The sequence below is a fragment of the Bos mutus genome, chromosome 11 (assembly GCF_027580195.1).
Source record: "Bos mutus isolate GX-2022 chromosome 11, NWIPB_WYAK_1.1, whole genome shotgun sequence".
Lineage (NCBI taxonomy): Eukaryota > Metazoa > Chordata > Mammalia > Artiodactyla > Bovidae > Bos > Bos mutus.
Genome location: NC_091627.1, coordinates 32,629,792 through 32,653,100, shown reverse-complemented (window position 1 = coordinate 32,653,100; position 23,309 = coordinate 32,629,792). Strand labels below are relative to the sequence as shown.

Here is a 23,309-nt window from a genome sequence, read left to right as displayed (position 1 = left end):
CTTCATAGTCTTTATCATTGTTGTTGTTGTTTAGTTACTAAGTCATGTCCCACTCTTTTGTGACCCCATGGACTGTAGCCTGCCAGGCTTATTTGTCTATGGGTTTCCAGACAAGAATATGTATTTATCACAATTTGAAATTATTTGTGGACTACTTCATTATTGACTTCCCTTTAGAACTGAAGTCTTCTTGGGAACATAAGCTGGATCTCTCCTGGTACACAGAGGGGTCTATAAACATTCCTTAAATGAATGAGGCCCCCAGCTTGACTCTCCAAGCCCCACCTCCCGGGAAGCCCCGTGTGAGCGCCCACTGGGGGCCTGGCACTGGGCAGAGGGCATGTTGAACAGCAGCTGCTTCACAGTCATGGTGTCTCAGCCATTCCCCACCTGACCCCACCCTCTTCTGGTCCTCCTGGTCCACTCCCCCAGCGCCATGCCTAAATCCTGCCTGACTTCCTCCTCTCATCCTCTGCCCAGCATCCAGTCAGATCCAAGGCCCGGGCTTGGCCCTTTTCTGACCCTTCCTCCCTGGGGCCCTTCAGCTTGTCTCTTCCTCTCCAGGCTCTCTCCGCAGTGTGTCCTCCCTTCCCTCCTCCACAGCTGGAGGGCAGAGAGCCCCTGCCCAAAGCCTGCTCACCACCACTCCCCACCCCCCACCCCCGCCCTACTGTGTGCTTCCCATGGGCCCTCCTCTCTGCAGGGCCGGGGTTGGGCCGGATCCTGTTTCCTGCCCCCATTCATCCCCCCTCCCATCCCTGTTTCCCTCACTGAGGATCCACCTCTGCTTTGCTGTCTCACTAGGAGGCCCCCCTCCCTGGCACCCATAACACACTTGGTGTCCTCTCTTCTTAGCTCTGAAAGGGGAATCATGGGGCACCAGAGTCACTCCAAAGCGGTCCATGTGCCCTGAGCTGCTATAGCCAGGGAGGGTTGAGCTTCTTCCTGCTGTCCCCACCAGACATGTTCATGAAGGGGCAGGTGCGGGGCTATTTCTAATCCAGACACATTGTGAGGAGGAGACCACCTCTCAGGTTCAGGTTCGCGTAGCCTACAGAAGAGGTCTGGAGAGTGCTTTAGAGGATTGTGAGCTTCTGCAAACTTAGGCTTCAGAGGGACTCCCTTCCTCAGGCACTGCTTCCAGCCTTCTCTCTGCAAATAACTCTTGAGCACCAGTTCTGACCAGGCACACTTGCCAGGAACTTCTCATACACTGGTTTGGGAACTGTCTCCTTGCAGGCCAGAGGCACTAGCTGAGTGGTCCTGAGGCCCACCCCCACCCCCACCCCCACCCCGTGACCCAGACTATAGCAGGAATGAAGTGCTCCCTCCGGCAGAGACCCCAGATGGGCCCAAGGAGCCCTGAGAAGGCACAGTGGTTCTGACTCGAGATGGGACTGGCAGCCTCCTTGGCTTGCCCACTGCGACTTGGAGCATAGACTTGGAGTGAAAGTGAAGAAGGGCAGCCAGGATGGAGGTGGGAGTCACTCTGACCCTCCAGGCTTGAGTTGGTGCTTGCCCCAGAGTTTTCGAAATGCAAGCCTTGTCCCAGAGTCTTCTTTTCCCCAGTGAAATGGTCCCTATTGCCTGGCCCCGGGGGCCTGGAGGCTGGGGGGACCAGGCCATCCTCCTTGTGCCCCCTCCCATGATGGGCTCTTGGCACCCGGAGCTTGCTGCCTTCCGTCCAGCCCTTCCTCTCCCCGCGGAGGCTGCCTCCACACCTGTCTCTGTTACGCACTCACACCCTGGTGACATCGCTTTTCCAATTAAACCCTCAGAGGTGAGAAGCTGGGGTGACGAGAGGAGCCCTGGCCCTATGCCCACAGCCAGGTGTAGACGCATCATCCCGCCCCAGGAATCTTCACCGCAAGCCCTCTGAACAACACATCTGCTCTCCGCCAAAGACTCATGTCGGCTCCGGTCTCCTTCCATCTTTCGCTCCTTCCCTTCTTCCTTCCCTCTTCCCCTCTCTCCCTCCCTCCCGCCTCCTCCCTCCTTCCTCCCACCCAGGCAGTTTCTCTTGTCACCAGCGCTTCCATGATAATAAGGATAAGGGCTAACTAGTGCCAGGCCCTGCTCTATCATCTTTACGTGTATCACCTCTTTTCAGCCACATGACAGCCACATGGGCGGAAGCAGTCATTTCTCTCATTTTGCAGATAGGACACCTAATACAGAGAAGCTGGGAATTTGCTCCGAGCCACCCACAGCTAGGCAGTGGGCGAACAGAATTAGGACCAGTCGTTCTGGCTTCAGAGCTGTGCTCTTTTTTTTTTTTTTTTCTTTTTTGGCACCACACACACACACACACATCTATATTTTTATATTTGTTGGGGGAGTAGAAAAGAAAGTAGCCCCTATACTGGGTCCTATTCAGTGGCAGCTTCTTGTTCCATAGGGTTAAGGAAGACTTTCAGGAAATAAAAGTTGTTTGGAAAAATCCAGGTGGAGTTGCTCTGTATGTTGTGATGGGTAGAAGGGATGAAGTGAAGTGTGAAGGCCCCTCACACCCTCCCATCTTGCCTCAGACTATGTCCTGGAACCCTGGGGGCAGAGAAAGCGCCACTTTCATTCCTGCTTCTTGGGATTGTTGACGGCCACGTGGTGATAGAGAACGACAAGCAGGAAGAGCGACACGCCCAGCATTTGGCGAAGATGGCGAGCTGCACATCTGTAATCATGTTGATCAGCTGGGCTCAGCTCCCCAGACCTGTGTTCTTAACCTTGACACCACATTGTGCCATCCATGTGACCTCAGATGGGGAGAGTGTCCATGACTTCTCACTTGACACTGATGCCACCTCTTAAGTATTTCATGAAGCTGCCTCTGTCGATTCTTCTGCCCCACTGCTCCCACTGCCGGCTGGACTGGTCCCCAGGCCCTGGAGCAGAGCACTGGACTCTGGATCATCCCCTGCTGGCTCCAGGCTCCCACTCCTCTGATCATCCTCCTCACTGCCACAGAAAGCTGGTCCTGCAGCTCCTTTGACCCAGTCGCTGAATGGTCCCCAGCTCCTTGCCTCTGGCCTCTGTTTCCAGTCTTTTCCCTCTCTCCCTCTACCACCTGTACCAGCATTCTGTGAACATAAGGCTTTTCCTGCCTTGAGGCCTTTGCACATGCTGTTCCTTCTGCCTGGAATGACTTTCCTGTCTTCATCCCGGTGACAGACTGTATCAAGACTCAACCCACCTCAGCATCCCCTTCTTGGGGAAGCCCTTGCTAACTCCCTCTAGCCAGCAGAGCAAGTCACCTCCTGATGCATGCTTGGGAGCTTGAGGCTCTGTGGAAGCAGTCTAGCTCCCCTAAGGCATGCTGAAGAGGTCATATGGCCAGACTGCATGGAGATAGAAATGTCTGAGGATCCCCAGCTCTCCTTGCCCCGAGCTGAGTCTTCCCAGTCAGGAACCAGTTATGTGAGTGAGTGGCTTCAGATGATTTATAGAAGCCAGGCTTTGAGCTGCCCAAGCTGATGCCAAGTAGAGCAGGGATGTGTTGGCCCTGCCAAACCTTGGCCATAGTGCAGATTTGTGAGCAAAATAAATGTTGTTTAAAGCCATCACATTGGACTTCCTTGGAGGTTCAGTCATTAAGACTCTGCACTTCCAATGCAGGGCATGAGGGTTCAATCCCTGGTCAGGGAAGGTCCCACGTGCCACGTGGCCAAAATGTTAAAACCAAATAAATAAATAAAATTGGGCCTTAGCAAAAACAAACAAACAAACAAGAAAAACCCATCAAGTTTTGGGGGTAGGTTGTGATCTAGTATTAAATAACCAGAACAATCATTATTAACACTCTGGTATCTTTTAATTTTTTTCTCTATTTCTATGTCTCTGTATTTACAATCATTCCCTCCATTTCCATGGACAATTGGTTCCAGGACCCACTCAGATACCAAAATCCACAGATGTTCAAGTTCCACAGTTAGCTACCCCTATCTGCTGTCCCACTGCCATGGTCTAACCATGATCATGTAGGACAGTAGTACATATTTACTTAAAAAAATAGGAGTATAAGGGGACCTGTGCAGCAAAGGGTCAACTGTATATTTATGCTTTATCATGTTTCCTCCCTTCAACATACAGTAGTTATTTTTTGTCTAAACATCTACTTTGTTTTGAATAACTGCAAAGTACTCCATTGCATAGCTTTACTATAATTTTTATAAGTATATGCTACTGTTTTTATAATTACACCCTAGATGTTTAGTGTATTTCATTTCATTGCTATTATGAACGTTGTGTGAATAGTCTTAGACAGCATTTAGGATAACTGTCAGATACTTCCTCATGAAATTCTGGGTTAAAAGGTAAAGTCTTTGGTACAGAATCAATCATCTTCCCATGGCTTTTCTTACAAGTCTCCTGTGTCTATATTCTATTTTGGAAGAGGAAAGCATTCCACTGTTGGGAGGCCAGGTTCTTCCTCTGAACCTCACTCTACTTAAGACTTGGATCACTTGGTTTTTCTGACTCTCATCTGCAGCATCAGTTTTCCCTTCTTTACTATTATTCCCATCAGCATGCAACCATGTTCTAGTAACTCTCTGCCATCTCTACCCTAGGTCCTATATTACCCTCCACCACTGCTCCTATTCACCATTACATTTCTGGAAAGAGTTTTTTTTTAAAGCCAGGATCAAAAGTAGAAGTAGTTAAATTCACAAGACTAATGGGGAGACTTAAAAAACATATATCTATTAGTAACTAATGAATTAAGATGATAAATAATCAGAAAGAATATAGGTATAGAAAGGATATAGAATATTTGAGCAATCATATAATACATATTCTTTTGAAGTTTACACAAAGCATTAATCAAAACGGACCATATGTTCATCCATTAAGCAGCTCCCTGAATTTCAAGGGACTAGAAGCAAAGTATGTTCTTTGACCACAGAGGAATTATGCTAAAATGTAGTTTCAAAACAGATCTAAAAAACCCCCAATGTTTGAAAGTTAAACAGAGCACTTCTCAATAATCTACAGGTCAATTAAGATATTTCAATGAAAACAAAATATTTTAAACTAAATGGCAATAAAAATATGATATATCAAAACTTGTGAGATGCAACTGGAGCTATACTTAGAAATTTATAGCCATGAATACACACGTCAAAAAGAATAGGAAGGTTGAATATCAATTATCTAAGTAAAAACATTTATTTATAATATCCAACTCAAGAGAATAGAAAGAGTAGTTAATTAGAAATTAGAAGGTAAGAAATTATAATAAAGTAGAAATTTTGAAAATAGAAAAAAGTAAATGTAACAGAATATCATCAACATTGAAATTCATTCTTTAAAAATACTAATAAAATTGTAAGCCTTAATAAAATAAATATAAAAGAGAGAAGACATATTAATAAATTACCAGTATTAGAGATAAAAGAGGACCTAGAGATTCCATAGATACTAAGATGATAATAAGAAGATATAATAAAAATTTCAAGCCAAAATATTTTAAAAATTTAAGTGAAATGGACAAATACCTAGAAGTACTAAACTTACACAAAGAGAAATAGACAATTGGAATAGTGTTATTTAAATAATTGAATCTGTAGTTTAAAACCATTCAACAAACAAGCAACCTTAAAGACCTAGATGGGACCACTAACAAAACAAATGTTTGGGAAAACATTTAAGGAAGAGATAAACACCATTGTATACAAAGTCTTCTATTAAATTAGAAAAAATGGGAGTCAGTGGAGGGATTTCCAACTTGTTTTAGAAAGACAGCATAATTTTGACACCAAAATCTAACAGGAATCTTACAAGAAAGGAAAATTACAGGTTGATCTCATAAACATAGACGCAAAAATATTAGATAAAATATTAGTAAACTGAACCCAATGCTACATAATGATAGCACATCATAATCAAATTGGGCTCATAGAACAGGAATGCATGGTAGGTACAACACTAAAAATCAACAATGTGATTTACCACCTTATCAGGAAAGAGAGGGATAAATCATATTATCATCTCAGATAATCAGAAGCACCTGCTCCAGGCTTTCAAAGAGGAGCTAGTGATACAATGAAGCAAGGGCGGTGACATCCTTTCTGGTGACATCAGTCAAAATGGGAATAGCAATGGCACCCCACTCTAGTACTCTTGCCTGGAAAATCCCACGGACGGAGGAGCCTGGTAGGCTGCAGTCCATGGGGTCTCTAAGAGTCGAACATGACTGAGCGACTTCCCTTTCACTTTTCACTTTCATGCATTGAAGAAGGAAATGGCAACCCACTCCAGTGTTCTTGCCTGGAGAATCCCAGGGATGGCAGAGCCTGGTGGGCTGCCATCTATGGGGTCGCACAGAGTTGAACACGACTGAAGCGACTTAGCAGCAGCAGCAGCAGCAACCTGGTGGCTCAGACAGTAAAGCGTCTGTCTACAATGTGAGAGACCTGAGACCTGGGTTCGATCCCTGGGTTGGGAAGATTCCCTGGAGAAGGAAATGGCAACCCACTCCAGTACTCTTGCCTTGAAAATCCCATGGATGGAAGAGCTTGGTGCAGGCTACTATCCATGGGGTCACAAAGAGTCGGGCACGACTGAGCGACTTCACATTACATCACATCACATCAACCTGGACATAGAAGTGACATCTGTATCCAATGCCTGACTTGTGGCCTCTTGTTCCCAGTAGTGGTCTGTTTGTCTTTCTCATTGGATCCGACCAGTGGCCATGATTCCAGCCACCCTTTTTCTCTGCCCATTTTTGGATCCTGGTTGCCCAGCCTTCCCAGTGATTCTAAATGTGATTCAATGGTCTGTCAGTTTACATCCCCTGAAGTTGGTTCTGCTGCATGTAATTAAGAACCCAACTGACAGAGCAGGACAGAAGCTGGGTCAATCTGAACTTTTCCCGGTCTGGCTCTTTTTCTACCATCAGCTGCCTCTTAAAGTTATAAAAATAGTACAGAGAAAAATGAGAATCTCTAATTGAGAGGGCTCATAAGCCTGGCAGTGGCAGGGGTGGGGCAGGAGTGGCTGGAAGAGGAAAGATGGAAAACAGAGTGGAATTTGTTCCAGCTGTGCAAGCTACATACACAGATGAGATGAGTGTGGGCTTCTCTGGAAAACAGACATGATCATGTTTCATGCCTTGGAAGGACAACTGACCAAGGAGACCTTCAGGGAACTGGTGATGATGGATAAGCTAAATCTTAATGCAAGAGTCTAATTTTCCCAGGTGGTTGGAAGGAGAAAGGGTGTTTTAGGAGGGAATACCATAGATAAAGAGGTGATGGCTTGAGAAAATAGTGTTTATGGGAATGGGAATGTTGTGAATGGTCAAAGTGCCAGGATACAAGAGGTAAGAGATGACCCTGGAAAGAGGCCAAGGCCAGGTAATAATACCTTATTTAACTGTTAAGGAGCGTGAATCTCTCTTGTGACCCCAAAGAAAAGGATTGCTGAGTATAAAGCCAATGTTGCCAACCAGAAATTCTCAAGGGTGTCCTGGAGTCCAAAAGAGCATCTGGGAATAAAGAAATGTCCTGCAAATGACACATTAAGCAAGAACCTTTCTGAAGTTCAGTTTAGTTCCAGCACTCCTGCTCACCCCCACTGCTTCCCACAATTTGCTTTTGGTTCTTTACTCCAGGTTAGGGTAGAGACTCTTCCATTGCAGGTTTGAGTGCCATTCTTGCCTCCTTGGCTTGACATTGGGGCCCTCCAACCTGTAACAGAGGGATTGTGACGGCTCCTGACATTTTCTCATCACAGTTTCCAAACGTTGGGGAAATCTGAGGCATCACAGACGCACTCCCTGGGTGGTGATATTTACCTCCAAATGCGAAAGAGGCAGATGCCAGCCCAAGCAGGCACACAGGTAACTTTGCCCTCTCGTTAATGATCTCAGCCAGCCCGGCCAGGCCAGCCCCACACCGGGGTGCTAAGCCTCCCGCTCACCCTAACTGGAGACCCAAAACCATCCTTAATTAAGTTCTTTCCTGACGGCTGCCAGGTGTGTCCTTCAGCAAGAGAGTGTTAATTCCAGCCTCCAGGGGACAGAGATCCAGACCCCTTTCCGGGCACGTCTGCTCTCCAGCCCAGCCCCTACCTGGAAACCCCCTCCCGCGCCCCCACGGCTCCCCGCTTCCTATGGACGGGGGAGTTGCCTGTTACGTTGCAGCTGCCGGGAAGTCCACTCAACGTCTAGCGCCCACCCGGGCGGGCCCCGCAAGTATATAAAGACCGCGGAGAGCGAGTGGGACAAGACGGCGCGACGGAAGAGAACGAAGGGAAGAAAAGTGACCGAGAGGCCGCTGAACATCCTCGCCCCGGCGCAGCGGGAGCCGCCCGAGGCAGCTTCCCCGTGACAGGTAAGGGCGCAGCGGCGGGGAACCTCAATCTTATCCCCGGATCCCCTGCTCCGGGGGCCTCGGGATGCTGTAGCCCAGCTCCGATCTCAAAGGCATCTTTTGTCTTGCCGCCGTCCTGAATTCTTTGAAAACTTTCTGTGCTGGGCGCGGCGTGGGAAGCCGCTGGCAGCGGAGCGGCGAGGACCGGCCTCTCTGGACGGCCGGAGAACCGCAGCGACGCTGAAAGTGGTGCCTTTCAGGAGCTGGCGGCCGCGTCTGTCCCGGGGAGAGGGACTCCTGAGGAGTCCTACCCGTATTCTGGGGAGATTCCAGGAGACCCAGTCTTTTGGGACTTCTGATTTGCCGGGTAGGTGTCACTTCTTAAAAGATACCATATACTCTAGCGTAAATTGATGTTGGAAACGGGGGCAGAAGAGAAGAGGCTAAAAGTGACAACAAACTCCCTGCGTTCCAGACTTCTTTGAATTCAGATTTCTGAAACATCGTTTCACTGCCCACCTTAGCGCCCCCGACGTGGCTGCGCTTAAGAGAATGACACCGTCTGCTCTACATGAGCTGCTGGTGTTAAAAAGAGGTGGCCCGGATGGGAACTGTCCACGGTCCTGAACCACCCTGCTCTCAATAGGACCGCAGAACGGACCTCCAATCCCGCAGACCTTAGAGCGCAGGGCAGCAGCAGCAGCCGTAGGAGGCGATGGAAGCTCAGACAAGACGCAGGCTCAGGCAAGGTGGGTTCCCAGTGAGGGAGGGAGAGTCTGCAGAGCATTTGGATCCCCCAAATTCTTCGTGTATAAAGGGGAGCTGATGGTTCTCACAGAAGTGCTGGAAGAAGCACTTGTCTTGTGTTAAGATCTATAGATCATGGCTTATTTAATGATGTAATATTCCTTTGACATTGTTTTCGGACTTGATGGGTGTGTATCATGGTGCCAGGACAAAACTCTGCATCTCTGTTCCTCTAATCTTTACAGACTGGCATGGCCAGTGTGCAATTTTAGAGGGGGGTGGGGGACAGAAGGACTGGGAGTGTGGGATTAGCAGAGGCAAACTATTATATATAGGATGGATTAAACAACAAGGTCCTACTGTATTCAATATCATGTGATAAACCATAATGGAAAAGAATATTAAAAATGAAATTAAATAAAACAAAATGTTTTGTTTAGCTCATAGAGAATTCATCAACACATACGAATTCCTAATGAGTGTAATTCTATTATAAAGTTAATGTCAAGATTAGCAAATTACGTTTATATTTATTTTTCCAAGCTTTCAATTATTCGACACTCCTTACTTACAAAAAGCACATTTGACATCTACCTATTACTTTATTGCTTTAAAAACATGACAATGTAATATTTGTTTATTGTAGAAAAATACAAAATATACATGAGCAGAAAGAAGATAAGTTGCTTTCAGGAAGCTACCTAATTTTTTAGCAGAAGACTGCAGCTCTGAGAGGTGGGGAGTGAGGATGTTATCGTGTTGTATTATATAGCCCATGGGGCAAGAGAGGAAACACTGTCTGAGACTTTTCAGGAAGGTCTGATATCATGAGGTAGGTTTTTAGAAAATCGAAGTCATCCCAGAATGGCCAATTTTGAGAAGAATTGAAATATAGTTGAGGGGATTGTCAGACCTGTATGACTTTACTTTCTTCTCTGCTGCTGCTGCTAAGTTGCTTCAGTCGTGTCTGACTCTGTGCGACCCCATAGATGGCAGCCCACCAGGCTCCCCCGTCCCTGGGATTTTCCAGGCAAGAGTAATGGAGTGGGGCGCCATTGCCTTCTCCTTACTTTCTTCTCTACTAAGATGCTATTTTACACTTGTCCATAGTATATAAGGCTTCCTAGATGGCTGCTGCTGCTGCTGCTAAGTCACTTCAGTCGTGTCTGACTCGGTGCGACCCCATAGATGGCAGCCCACCAGGCTCCCCCATCCCTGGGATTCTCCAGCCAAGAATACTGGAGTGGGTTGCCATTTCCTTCTCCAATGCATGAAAGTGAAAAGCGAAAGTGAAGTAGCTCAGTCGTGTCTGACTCTTAGCGACCCCATGGACTGCAGCCTACCAGGCTCCTCTGTCCATGGGATTTGCCAGGCAAGAGTACTGGAGTGGGTTGCCATTGCCTTGGGTTAAAAAAAAAAAAAAAACAACCCAATTGCCAATGCAGGAGATGCAGGAGACTTGGGTTGGATCCCTGGATTGGGAAGATTCCCTGGAGGAGGGCATGGCAACCCACTTTAGTTATTCTTGCCTGGAGAATTCTATAGACAGAGGAGCCTGAGGGGCTACAGTCCATGAGTTTGCAAGAGTTGGACACAACTTAGTGACTAAACAATAACAACAACAACAACATAGTAATATAAAACTACCACTTTTCTGCTTCTCTTTTAAACTTGGGCATTTTTTTCTGACCAAAATGTGCTGTGTGGTCTCAGAGATTTAACATAAATTACCTTGTCCATCAAATTCAGGCTTTGTACTTGAACTGGAGCACCAAAAGTCTACAACAGGAGCATCCTGTCCTCGGTCACAACAGGACACCAGGTTGACCAATGTTCTCCTAGTTACCCTGTGATGCAGATAGGCCAGCTCACTGGCTACCAGCACCATCTAATGGCTGCTCTGAAAACACTCGGGCTGTGCTTGGCAACCATTCAGAAGGGAGCCCTTTCAGCTCAGCTTTTGGGAAAAGGAGTGGGGTGGGACAGAGAGAAGGAAGTGGCTTCCTGAAGCAGACAATGAGAGCCAGGGGGAAATTTCACTTCCAAAGCTGTCCCTATTAAAAAAGATTTGGCCCATGCCTTCACAGATAGGAGATTCCTTTGGGCAAATATTTTTAAATCAGGAGAGACAATTAGTCATCTACACCTTAATATAAATTTCTTTTCTTATCTAATTAGATTTCTTCCATAACTGCTGGGTTGAAAAGGTCTGCATTTGACTGTGGACTGCATGGTAACAGAGCTTAGGGGCATTTTGGAGGGGAGACCTTGTGAGGGGTGGCAGGGCAGTATGAAAGCTAGAGGGATGGGGAAAATGTTGGGCACAGCGGGCAAAAGGCAGCATTGATTCTCCCTTTTACTGCATCTGGACCTCTTTAATTAAGCATCTGCCCAGTGGTGTTTTCTGATTTCTCTGAGAAAGTGTCTTTGGCAGGAGTTCATGATGTGATGTAGTTCCCTTCTGCTCTGTGTGATCATGTCCTTCCTTTCCACACCAACAGCATCTTCAAGTCCAGCTATTTCAGGCTACATGTGAGAGACTCAGAGAACAAGACGAGGTCTGACATATACCACACTCAGGAGATGAACTAGTTATAAATGGGGGTCTACTTTAAAAATAAATCTCCAAAGTCACAGGGGTCTGGGAAATAGTGATTCCCTGAGTGATTTATGTACAGGACATCAAACTGGGTTGGCTGAGGTTTTGGCTCAGTTGGACAGAGGTTTCATTTGCCATTATGCAAACCTACTATTCATAGGAAGTAGAGTTTCTGAGGAATAATAGAATCCTGGTGGACAGGAGTAGACCATCTTGAGCAGGAGTTTCACAGTCCTTTGTCTTTCCCAAGTTACTCCTTGCATCTGGAGTGTTAGAACTTTAGTTTCCTGAAGATGGGGAAATAGAAAAGCTCAGAACTTGGCCATACCTCATTGTGAAAAACCCAAGTCATTGTCTCTCTCTGTCTCAGTTTCCTCATCTCTCAAATAAGGGGTCATACCAAATGATCCCTAAAATATCTTCCAGCCCTAACATCCTTTGGGGTTTAATTTTTAATAGGAGATAAAGGGAAAATTGTGCAGTTTACCCAGGTCCCACTGCCCTCCTCTCTATTACAACTCACACGACCACCCTGCACACCAACCTGCTCCTTGAGCTGCTCTTGTCCTCAAAAAGCCTTGAGCTCCACAAATAAGAGTATTGTTAATGTTGGCTCATGGTCCTTCCTGATGTGTGGCCAACATTGTTCTGCTCCTTGCAGGGGTCCCACTCATCTTGTTTGCCTCTGCAGAGCCTCAGCCTGCCTGGAAGATGCCGAGACTGTGCAGCAGTCGTTCGGGCGCCCTGCTGCTGGCCTTGCTGCTTCAGGCCTCCATGGAAGTGCGTGGTTGGTGCCTGGAGAGCAGCCAGTGTCAGGACCTCACCACGGAAAGTAACCTGCTGGTACGTGGGCTGTGGCCGCCATCTTGATTTGGGTATCAGATGGTACTGGGGTGGGGACAGCACAAAGAAAGGAGCATGCAAAAGGGGAGATTCATTTTCAGAGATATGGCTAACTCAATCAAGCACAGGAATAGACCTCTAGGGTGAAGTAAGAATTGGGCCAAGGAAGGGAGGAAGCAGCTTCAGGGAGATGGGTCTGGTCCATAATGTCTTCTTGATTTTCTTTACTTCCTGCCCTGTCTTCTTGTATAGAGATCCACTCCTTTTAAACTATTTAGAGATAGTGCTATTAAAATAAACAATACTAATCATAGTAATAACCATAATTGCTCCCTTGACTGACCTTACCTATTCTTTCAATCTTTTAGCCTTGAAATTATTCCTTTTTAGATAACTTCATATCACTTTCCATTTCCATTCCATTTTTCTTTCCTTATATCTGGTACCAGTTACAAAGTCAGGAAGATACCACAAACCGGCTCTAGAAGGAAAAACTCAGGTGCTATTTTCCACTAACTGGTGCCAAATACCTCCTGCTTCTCGAGGACTGACCTTCTGCAGCCTTTCCATAGCATCTCAAAGCCCTTTGTGCCAGGCTGGAACTCCCTCTAGGTCATCATAGCTTGCGTGTGTATTTGTTATTATTTATTTGTATTGGGAAGTATAAATGAGGAACAATACCAACTCAAGGCTACAAGAAACACTTCTGGTGGCCATGACTGAGTTCCAGGCTACTGCCTGTACCTGCCTGGCGAGGGTGGAATGCACATCACTGCATTCTGTGTGTTTTGTCAGTAGAGAAGCTGAGTTAACATGGAGAAAGACTTTCTCAAAAACAGAGCAGGTTACATGTAGAATATAAAATAGAAGTAAAGAGCCCAGGAATCCTGTGAGCTCTGTTTCAGAGAGACCCAAGACACTCTTGTTTGGAGACACCCACTGCACAGTCTTGCCTGTTGAGAGCTCACCAGGGAAGAAGCACTGGCTGTGGTCAGAGTCTGTGGGTTCTAGTCCCAGTTCCAGTTCTGTCAATGGGCTGTGGAACCTTACCAACTTCTTTTCTCCTCTCTGAGAAATTGTGTATCATTATGTGTCCAGGGGAGAGAAGTATGAGATAATTTTTGTTTTCCACTGTTACTATTCTGCAGTGTTATAATTCTAAATTCCTGGAGTATGAAGTTCCCAACTCAACAGAGTGGGTGGGATCCTTCTTTTTCCTCTTTTGTTGTCCCGAATAACTGAAAACTCAAGGCTGCAGCCTCAAGGTCGTTTTCCTAAGCAAATGTGTGCCACAGTTGTCTAGTCACAGAAAGAAGACAGGGCTCCATGTACAGGACTCCATGACCTCTGTGATAGAAATAATCCTGACTTCCTATCCTTCCATTCAGTTAGAGAGTCACAGGGAAGTGAGTCGCCTCCTCCCTAAGCTCATTGAGGAAAAGACAGGATCAGCTCGCAAGACCTGAAAGAACAAGGGAAAATTCCAGATGGGTGTGGGCAAGTTTGGAGGGAGATGGCTAGCGGAGGGCATGAGGTAAGTTTGCAGACCACTGGGGTACAGCTGACGCATTATTGAAACTACAAGCCCTGGAAGCCAGACTTCTCCCAAATTTCAACCCAATGCCCTTCCCAGACTCAAACTGAACCATATTTATTTACTCACTATTCATTAAGTGCTGACAACTCCCACCCACCTGTCATTTATTGACGAATTCCTATATATCTGGCTTATAAAGTTTAGGGTGGTTACCCTACCCACAAAGTGAAGTTACTCAGTCGTGTCCGACTCTTTGCGACCCCGTGAACCGTCCATGGGATTTTCCAGGCAAGAATACTGGAGTGGGTTGCCATTTCCTTCCCCAGGGGATCTTCCCGACCCAGGGATCGGACCCAGGTCTCCCGCGTTGTAGGCATATGCTTTACCGTCTGAGCCATGTCACTCCAAAGCAGAGATGGGGACTTCCCTGGTGATCCAGTGGTTAAGAATCCGCCTGCCAATTCAGGGAACAGGGCCTCCATCCCTGGTCTGGGAAGATCCCACATGCTGACAAGCGACTAAGCCCATGAGCCACGACTACTGAATAGACTACCCACAAAGCTACAACGCAAGTACACCATCGAGTGGGACGGGGATTTTGTTATAGCTGCCGGGCAGGGGTACCAGGAGCCCAGCGGACAAAAAAGGCGCTGTCCGAGCTGAGTCTTTAGACGTCTGGGTATCCTCAGCGGTGGGAGTGGGCAGATATCCTCCGCAGTTAGCCCAGTGGGCCACCCCGCACGTGCGGAGGGAGTGGAAGGCTCAGGCGGCGCGCTTGAGGGGCGGGGAAACGCCGCGGCCTGGAGTGGGCGGGGCCTGACGCGCTCGCCGCTCTCCCGCAGGCGTGCATCCGGGCCTGCAAGCCCGACCTCTCCGCCGAGACGCCGGTGTTCCCCGGCAACGGCGACGAGCAGCCGCTGACTGAGAACCCCCGGAAGTACGTCATGGGCCATTTCCGCTGGGACCGCTTCGGCCGTCGGAATGGTAGCAGCAGCAGCGGAGTTGGGGGCGCGGCCCAGAAGCGCGAGGAGGAAGTGGCGGTGGGCGAAGGCCCCGGGCCCCGCGGCGATGACGCCGAGACGGGTCCGCGCGAGGACAAGCGTTCTTACTCCATGGAACACTTCCGCTGGGGCAAGCCGGTGGGCAAGAAGCGGCGCCCGGTGAAGGTGTACCCCAACGGCGCCGAGGACGAGTCGGCCCAGGCCTTTCCCCTCGAATTCAAGAGGGAGGTGACCGGGGAGAGGCTCGAGCAGGCGCGCGGCCCCGAGGCCCAGGCTGAGAGTGCGGCCGCCCGGGCTGAGCTGGAATATGGCCTGGTGGCGGAGGCGGAGGCTGAGGCGGCCGAGAAGAAGGACTCGGGGCCCTATAAGATGGAACACTTCCGCTGGGGCAGCCCGCCCAAGGACAAGCGCTACGGCGGGTTCATGACCTCCGAGAAGAGCCAAACGCCCCTTGTCACGCTGTTCAAAAACGCCATCATCAAGAACGCCCACAAGAAGGGCCAGTGAGGGCGCAGCGGGCAGGGGCCTCTCCGCGGAAAGTTGACCCCGAAGGCCTCTCTTCTGCCCTCCTGCCGCCTCACAGCCTGGGTGAGGATTCGCCCAGGCAGTGATGGCGCCAGGTATCCCGACTCTTAAAGCTGTCTGTAGTTAAGAAATAAAACCTTTCAAGTTTCACGAATATTGACTGGGTGAATTAAAAACGCATTTCCATCAAGTAAAGGGCAGTACATATTGGAGGGGCGATAGTGGTTTCCATGTGACTACGTGTTGGTATGTTTAACAGGATATACTGAGAATCAAAGGAAAGGTTACTTCCTCCCCGCCCCTAGCAAATGGGTCTTCTAGAGGTCAAATAAGGTGATGGCTCAGTGTGCTGCATTTCCCACTCTCCATTGAGTGCGAAAAGACTGATCAGCCAGCTGATGATTCCTCCAAAAGACAGGATTCCTCCTATTACCCTGGTTCCCACCGAAGTCCAAGAGCCAGTGGGACACAGATGAGCCCCCACGGGAACTGGGAGGTGTCTGGGCTCCGAGGTAGGACGCTGTGGTTAATGCCTACGTGGATCTAGCAGTCTGTGAGAACTTAGGCAAGTCTCTGAACGTCTCCAAAGTTTAGTTCTCTCATTCCTTCCTATTATGAGTACTGTGTGAGGGTTAATGAGAAACTGGAGAGGTCATCCTTTCATCACTGAGAGGCTGAATGTGAGACCTGAGGATTGGTATGGTTCAGATTTGACTGCTCTCCCAGGCTACCCTCAGATACTCTCAAACTTACAGGGTCTCACCCACATAGACATATACCCATGGAAACACATCTGTAGAAATACAGTATGCACAGATGCTTCTTCCAGCATCTGGGGCTCAAGACTGAAGTCTGTCTTGACCTGCTTGTCATGCCCAAGCTCTCTCCTCCCTAGGTTGCCCAGCGTCAGCCTTCTCTTCATGCTCAGTGCTCTCACTCAGGCCTCAACTAGCCTAATAGCTTCCTAACCAACTGGTATCCTGGTCTCCAGTTGCTTTTTCCCCAATCCATTGTACACATTCTTCATATTAATGTATATATACAAAATCTTGCTTTCTCCACAGTAGTTGGCTCAAGATACAATCACCCCACCCCCACTCTTCCATCAATTCCAAACAACTGGGCATGACACATACAAGAGCTCTTCTCTTGTATGAGTTTCACTCTCCTTACCAAACTCCACTTCCCTGGTTTTATCACTTCTTCCATCCTCCTCCATCCTCTGCCTGGAATTCTCCACCATTCCCCTCTATTTTGAATGTTACACTGTTTTCAACATGAATCCAGGCTCAAGTCCACTTCTACTGGGAAAGATGGTGTGTTTTGCAGCCAAGCCTGTTCATTTTCAGGGTTTCTGCAGTCAGCCCCTCTGCACTGGAGAGTGTGTCGTCCAGCTCGGATGGCAAGTTTCTTACTGCACACACATATTGTGCTCTTTTCTTTCAAGGAAACGAAGTTCCATGAGGGCAGAGGCCAGGGGTTGTGTTCGGCCCCTCTGCACTGGAGAGCGTGCCGTCCAGCTCGGATGGCAAGTTTCTTACTGCACACACATATTGTGCTCTTTCAAGGAAACGAAGTTCCATGAGGGCAGAGGCCAGGGGTTGTGTTCGGCCCCTCTGCACTGGAGAGCGTGCCGTCCAGCTCGGATGGCAAGTTTCTTACTGCACACACATATTGTGCTCTTTTCTTTCAAGGAAACGAAGCTCCATGAGGGCAGAGGCCAGGGGTTGTGTTTCTTATGTCCCCAAGATGTTTTCACAAAGTTGGGGCCACTGGTTTGTAGTCACACGTTCACAGAGTGCATACACAGAGATGCACGTCGCCGTGTCAACTGCATCAATGGATGATACAGATCAAAACCGGCTGGGCAATATTTCTGTATGGCACTTCCATATTTACCTCCGTATTTTGATATGGACATTCACAATTAAAACTGGATTGCACCTGGGAAGTCCTGATATAAAGGGAACAAGAAAGCCAGACTCAAGATAAAGTCTCCCTCAATGTGGGTTCTATGAAATGGGGTTGTATCCTAGTCGCTGTAATGAAGCAATGTCCCAGGCCTTCCCATCTGAGGATGCTCCCATGCTGGGAATCCTGGGCCTCCTGTTTACATCTTGGTAGCATGCTTTCACTTACTCCCCTTCTGTTCAAGGCAAGTAAAGTAATGGTAGGTGGGGGTGGCTAAATGTCAGTGGTTAATGCTGGTGGTATTTTCAGATCCTGTTTGCATCTCAAAAAACCATTTACTTTAAAGAAATCAAACACACATCTGTGCAGTGACAACATTAACATTTATTTGAAAAGGTCACTGGGAATTCACAACTAATAGTCCTAAAGAATAATCTTGCTAGGAGTCCTTCTTCCTACATACTGAACGCCCCCCACCCCAATCCTCCTTCCCCTTCCTTCAAATTTGATTCAATGAGTTCAAAATACAGAAAACTTCCACAGGCACTAATTCTGCACTCACATATAAATACATCAGCAATTATATACAAACATTGTCAACTATGAACTACATTATACACACATGCACACGCATGGGCACACACACACTCAACCAGGTCATGAAGGTCTTAAGTGGACACAGACATGTTATAATGTAAGAGTAACGCTGCAGCATTTGTGGATTTACAGCTCTGCACTCCATACGCCAGAATCAACAGCCATGGAGGAAGAGCTCAAAAGGGGACGGTGTTGGGCTGGGGCCCCAAGGTCCCCTGAAGGAGAAAAGACTTGGTCAACCTGGTGGTGATAAAAGACAGAATGGAAAATAGACCACAGAGCCCTCTCACAGGCCTGTGTCCCCTTCCCCGCTCCCCCAGCTGGCAGGCCGCACCACCACCGTTCTTCTGCAGACTTCCGTCCTAGGCCAGATTTGGGATAAAGGGCATTTTAACTAGAAGATTTCTAGGGTCATGAGATGAAGAAGTAACACGCTGCCCTAAGCCTTCTCCCCAGACATAAGACAGATATCTTGTTTCACTACAAGCTGTCTTCCAGGGTCTGTGGGTCCAGAGAATTGGATGTGGCCTGCCTTGAGGAGCCTCCCTCCCTCTCTACCGTCAAACTTAATATTCAGTCTAACAGCTCAGGTCTAGTCTTTTCCCATAAGCCCCAACTGGCCAGCTGCCACTTCATGGTCATGAAAAGGAATTGGGAGAATTAGCCTCACTTCTCAATGAGACACTTTCTACCCAGGGACAATGGAATAGTATCTGGAAGTTTTCCTGACCCAGGGGCCCAAGGTGAAGCCAAGAGGTCTGGCCTTCTAGGCATCAAAGCAACTGCAAGGCTGTCCTGATCCTTAAGCCAGTTGGAACATACCCTTTGGGACTGAGAACACCAGGGCAAAGGGCAGCGCCTCCATGACCCCTGCACTTCAGGCACTGTAGATGGTCCCAGCCCTGCCATTTCACTGCTCATTCGTCTATACTGATGCTTGAGGTGGAGGGCTGGACAGAGGAGAATGTCTGAGGACTTTTCTATTTCTTCTTCTGATCCACCCAGGCTCCTCCTCTGGGGAGGAGGTGTTCAGAAGTCAAGAAATCACTTATTTCTACTTTTCAGAAAGAGGAAAATGGGAACAGGCACAGGCCATGGTGGATCCCTTTGCAAGGAAAACCAGAAGGAGCCTCCAGGGTCACACTGGGGCTCTCCTCCCAGCTGCTTCTGACACACTCATGTGACTCAACCAAGTTCAGTGAACTTCCAAATCCCCAGTATATCCGTGCTACTGGGTTCTGTCAGTATTCGAGCCAATGGGCCCTACTCCTTGCCCATGAAGATGAGTCTTCAGTGGTTTGGGGGGGCAACTGGTTTGGATGGCTTTGCTAACTCAAAATCGTAACACAGAAGGGTAGCAAAGAGGGCTGGTCACTTGACACAGTGTCACTAGATCCCATAGGGTTTGGAAGGCAGGAAGAGTGATGCTAGGCTGAAGGCCTGGCTACCCACCATTCTCTGCTTGGCTTCTCTCCCTGGGCTTGGGAGGGCCAGGAGAAGGTGAAGGAGACTGCTTAATTTATCATTGAATTGTTTGAATTAATGTTCATCTTAAACTTTCTGATTCCGAGGCATCTTTGGCCAGAAGCCAGATTCTACAGCACGTCAGCAGGCAAGACAGTATTTCACTGAGTGTGACTTTAAATTGAAACTGAGAAGAGGGCCGCTCAAGATGCAGCCAGGTCTCCAAAAGCAGCACATCTCTGCTAGGCAGCGATGGCATAAAGAGAAAGCTGTTTCAGACAGGAAACAGCAGTGGAGTGTATGAAGACGGACATCCTGCACCTTTTCCTTCACTCTGTTCCCAGGGTGGGGATGAGGGAGAGACAGTAGACGGACCTGGAGGTCTCTGGTTCTGGGGCTGGTACTAGAAGGAGGCTCTAAGAATGACTCCCAAGTCCCAGAGCCAGGACCCCCAGGCGGGGCTCAGAGTACAGACGGCATGGGGTGGACCCCACAGTCAGAGAATCATGAAAGAGAAATAGGGCCTCATGTCAAAGCTGAGCAGGGGAAGAGCCAGTGAAGACATGATTGTGTTTCAAGATTTAGATTTTCTCCAACATGTCTTCCAAAGGTTACTTGTCTTCAGGTTTGTTTCTAGTTATTTTAATCTTGGTTTCTTAATGAAGAGACATTAAAGAGAGATCTCAGTCCATGCTTGTAAAGTTGGGTTGAGCATTAGCCAAAAGCCATATCGCAGAGCCAAAGGCCATGGTGGGAGCAGGGGCCAGCCCCCCTTGGCCCCAGAGTCGTGTAGACCCTCTGGAAGTTTCAGGCTTGCAGCACAGAGGCAGCAATCAAGGCAGGAAACTACAGGAATGAGGGTCAGACAGCCCCCCTATCCAACAAGTTTACTGCACATGCAGTGAGAAAGTACCTAGGTTCAGAGTCTCCTGGTTTGGGCAAATACACCTCTCTGTTCTGATAACCAGGCTCTCACAGTGCACCTGTGCTGGGCCACACACAGGGGTGTGATCTGAGGGGGTCTCGAGAAGACTGCCCTCTCCTTAGCAGAAATGGCCTGCTTCTGACCCCACCCCATGCTGTCTAAAGCTGTCAAAAGGGGTTCCTTTGGGTCAAGAAATCTACTCACTCTCCCTCTTTTCAAAAGCAGTTTCTCCAGGGAGGAATCATTTGACCATTCTCCCCTTCCTATGAGTCATATCAGCTCAAAAGTTATAGGAGGGTAGACTGGAAAAGAAGCAAAGTGCTCCCCTGGGCCAGAGGGTGCTTCCCCAGGAAGAGGCCCAGGGGAGGTTCCGCCAGAGGTGGCTCACATTGGGATCTTCAGGAAGAAAGGCATCAAAGAGAGAGAATCAACTCGGGAGAACATCCCTCTGGACGAAGGAGGGGAGACGCTACAGAGGGGGACAGACTTGCCCACTTCTGCCTGCTGCTCCCCTACAGGAGGCCAGCAGTTGGGGAGCAGGAGCCCCCTCTATCAGCAGCTTCATCCTCTGCTGCCCCCCACCCCCGCCATGAGGTATCTACCCCAGCTCCTGTTATAAGGGCTCAATATTAACCAACGTTAGAAAGAACCAAGGAGAGGTGCAGGGTGAGCCAGGGAGTGGAAGAGACATTAAAGATTTGGAGGCCTTTGGTCCCTCAAATGGGGGAGGAGGAGGGGATGCTCTGGAGGAGATCAGTGCCCTGTTTTCCAGCTCCCACATGCCACTGCTTTGCAGGAGGAGCCGGCCTCGCTTCCTCCTTATCACATCTTCAGCTTCCTGTGTCTCCATCTAGTTTCCTCCTGGGGAAATGGGAACTGTGCTGCTCCCTGCCCAGGACCACCCCCTCACCTCACCCCCCCAAACTCCACGTGAAAGCCATCAGTCACTATGTTAAGCACAGCTTCCTAGGACCTCAGCCTCTCTCTGGAGAACCTCCCCTCCGCCCCCTCACTTTTGGCCCCAGGCTGACACAGAGGAGACAAAGGGCACAGGTGGTATGCTTATTGGCCCCAGAGGGGCAGGTGGCCGGATCTCCCTCAGGGAAGACAAGGAGGAAGCAGGGAGGGGAGGGGCCCGTAGGAGATGAGGGGGCCCGGGGCTCCACCTTGCTTCACTCGGGAGGTGCTGCTGTCCAAGGTGCTTATTCTCTGAGATCCCAGTTAGATTTCCATGTCATAGGGATGGGCGTGAAGGCAAGCTCCTCCCTCAGACCCTGCCCCTCGGAGAAGCTGTGTCTTGAATTCAGTATACGCAGAGATCGGGAAACTTCATCTCATAGACAGGGATCGAGTGGTTCTGAGGCTGGCCATAGGCTGCCGTGATGGTTCCTGATGGGCTTGGAGGGGGCCTGGGGCAGAAACACATGGAAGAGAAAGACATGAGGAAGGGGTCCAAGGGTCCCACCTTGTGCCACAGAGCAGCTGATTGATTTCTCTTTGAATAGGGACCAGAGATTTTGTCACTCCGTGGGTTCCAAGGTTTCAAGCTGTTCTAGAATCTTCAGCTTGAAGTCAAGCTTCATTGCTGGTTCTATAGTGACTGTTGCTTTAGAAAGTAAAAGTACTAGCTTGGGACACTAAGACCCCTGGCTCTTTTCCAGGGTTCACTGAGCTGTCTCTTTCTCCCTTCAGTCTCCTTTTCCTTACCTGGGGAGAGCTGGTGGCCGAGCCCTGGAGACAGAGGCTGGGGGCAGGGAGGGCTAAAGACAGGTGTGAAAGGAGGACTTGGGGGGAGGGGTACCTACAACTGGGCTACAGAGGTGGGCACCCCCTGCCCAGGGATGCCACTTACCGGATAGTGATTTCAAAGATCTGATTGAGTTTGCTCTGCAGCAGTGATGCCTAGAAACAAACAGAGAAGAAAGTGAACTGGGGGCTCCCCACACCTTGACTCCCAAGCCTACCGGTCCAGCATGCACTGTAGGTACGGGGCAGCTGCAATCTTAGGAAAGAAACTGCTGTGAGCTTGTTTCCAGCGCTTATCAGTGGACCTTAACAGTGAGTTCAGATCAGACAGAGGGGCCCAGCAAAGGCCTGCCGGGGACAGCACAGGGGCCAGGCAACCCCAGAAAGGACTTCAGCAGCAGTTCTGGAAGGGCCCTTAGCTCCTCCAGGTGAGGCAACAGGGCCTGTTGGGCAGAGTCTGGAGGTTCAGAGCTGGTTCCAGCTCTTTCCTTAACTCCCAAGGAGCAGCTGTGCAAAGCTGGTGTGTTAGGGAAGACACTCTCTCTGGTCCTCTCTGGCTCCAACGAAGCCCATAGACACAAAGAGTGAGACTGCACTCAACTCTGAGCTTACAAAATAGGCACCTCTTGAGATAGGACAAGAACTTAGTATAATATAGACCCAGAAAAATCTGTATTATACTTATTTATATTTGTATATACCATAATGCATATTACTATAACTATTAAAACATATGAGAGGTTTGAATATATGGATATATATTAGAAATACATATATTAGAAAGTTACATGTATTTTTATGGGGAGGAAAATGTACAATAAAGTATGTTATCTGTAGACTTCAGACATTTACACTTATGTTTCATTGTTACTAAGATGGACCCTGGGTCTAACAAATCCTGGTCTATCATTGTCAAGAAATGTTTGCACTCCTCCCTTACCCAGAGACATCAGACTGTCCTTTTGCTTGTCTGGTGCCCTCTCATTTAAATTTCTTTTCCACGGCCAGGCTGTTCCTTTCTACCCACCAGTGTCCCCCAGTTGGAAGTGGCCCAGTAGCTAGTGCTGGCCTTCTTTCCTGTGCCACAGCCCCTCCTGTCATC

The 23,309-nt window shown here is 48.6% G+C and overlaps 3 protein-coding genes across 5 annotated transcripts in view; 1 reads left to right on the top strand and 2 right to left on the bottom strand.

Annotated features, from left to right (window-relative positions):
- Positions 1-2,340: 2,340 nt before the first annotated feature.
- LOC102284041 (dolichyl-diphosphooligosaccharide--protein glycosyltransferase subunit 4-like) lies at positions 2,341-2,681 on the bottom strand. The gene is given in 2 exon segments (XM_014478217.2): positions 2,341-2,648; positions 2,651-2,681. Coding segments are annotated over 2 exon segments (111 nt in total). The 3' UTR covers positions 2,341-2,568.
- Positions 2,682-12,369: 9,688 nt separating this feature from the next.
- Positions 12,370-15,712, top strand: POMC (proopiomelanocortin). Its single transcript, XM_005895682.3, has 2 exons — positions 12,370-12,501; positions 14,881-15,712. The coding sequence occupies exons 1-2, from the start codon at positions 12,370-12,372 to the stop codon at positions 15,544-15,546; spliced, it is 798 nt and encodes a 265-aa protein (XP_005895744.1). The 3' UTR covers positions 15,547-15,712.
- A 2,169-nt stretch (positions 15,713-17,881) lies between these two features.
- Positions 17,882-23,309, bottom strand: part of EFR3B (EFR3 homolog B) — a 98,040-nt gene continuing 92,612 nt past the window's right edge. For all 3 annotated transcript variants that reach the window (XM_070379219.1, XM_070379220.1, XM_070379221.1), the window contains exons 22-23: positions 22,314-22,363; positions 17,882-21,870 (exon numbers count right to left, since the gene is read on the bottom strand). In XM_070379219.1, the coding sequence (XP_070235320.1) occupies positions 21,765-21,870; positions 22,314-22,363 (156 nt within the window). In that variant the 3' untranslated portion in view covers positions 17,882-21,764. The remainder of the gene's footprint in view (positions 21,871-22,313; positions 22,364-23,309) is intronic.

What these genes read in the sequence shown, in the direction of transcription:
- POMC (XM_005895682.3), top strand. Translation starts at nt 12,370, where the DNA reads ATGCCGAGACTGTGCAGCAGTCGTTCGGGCGCCCTGCTGCTGGCCTTG. An exon ending in CCACGGAAAGTAACCTGCTG is followed by an intron (nt 12,502 to 14,880) that starts GTACGTGGGCTG and finishes GCTCTCCCGCAG; the next exon opens with GCGTGCATCCGGGCCTGCAA.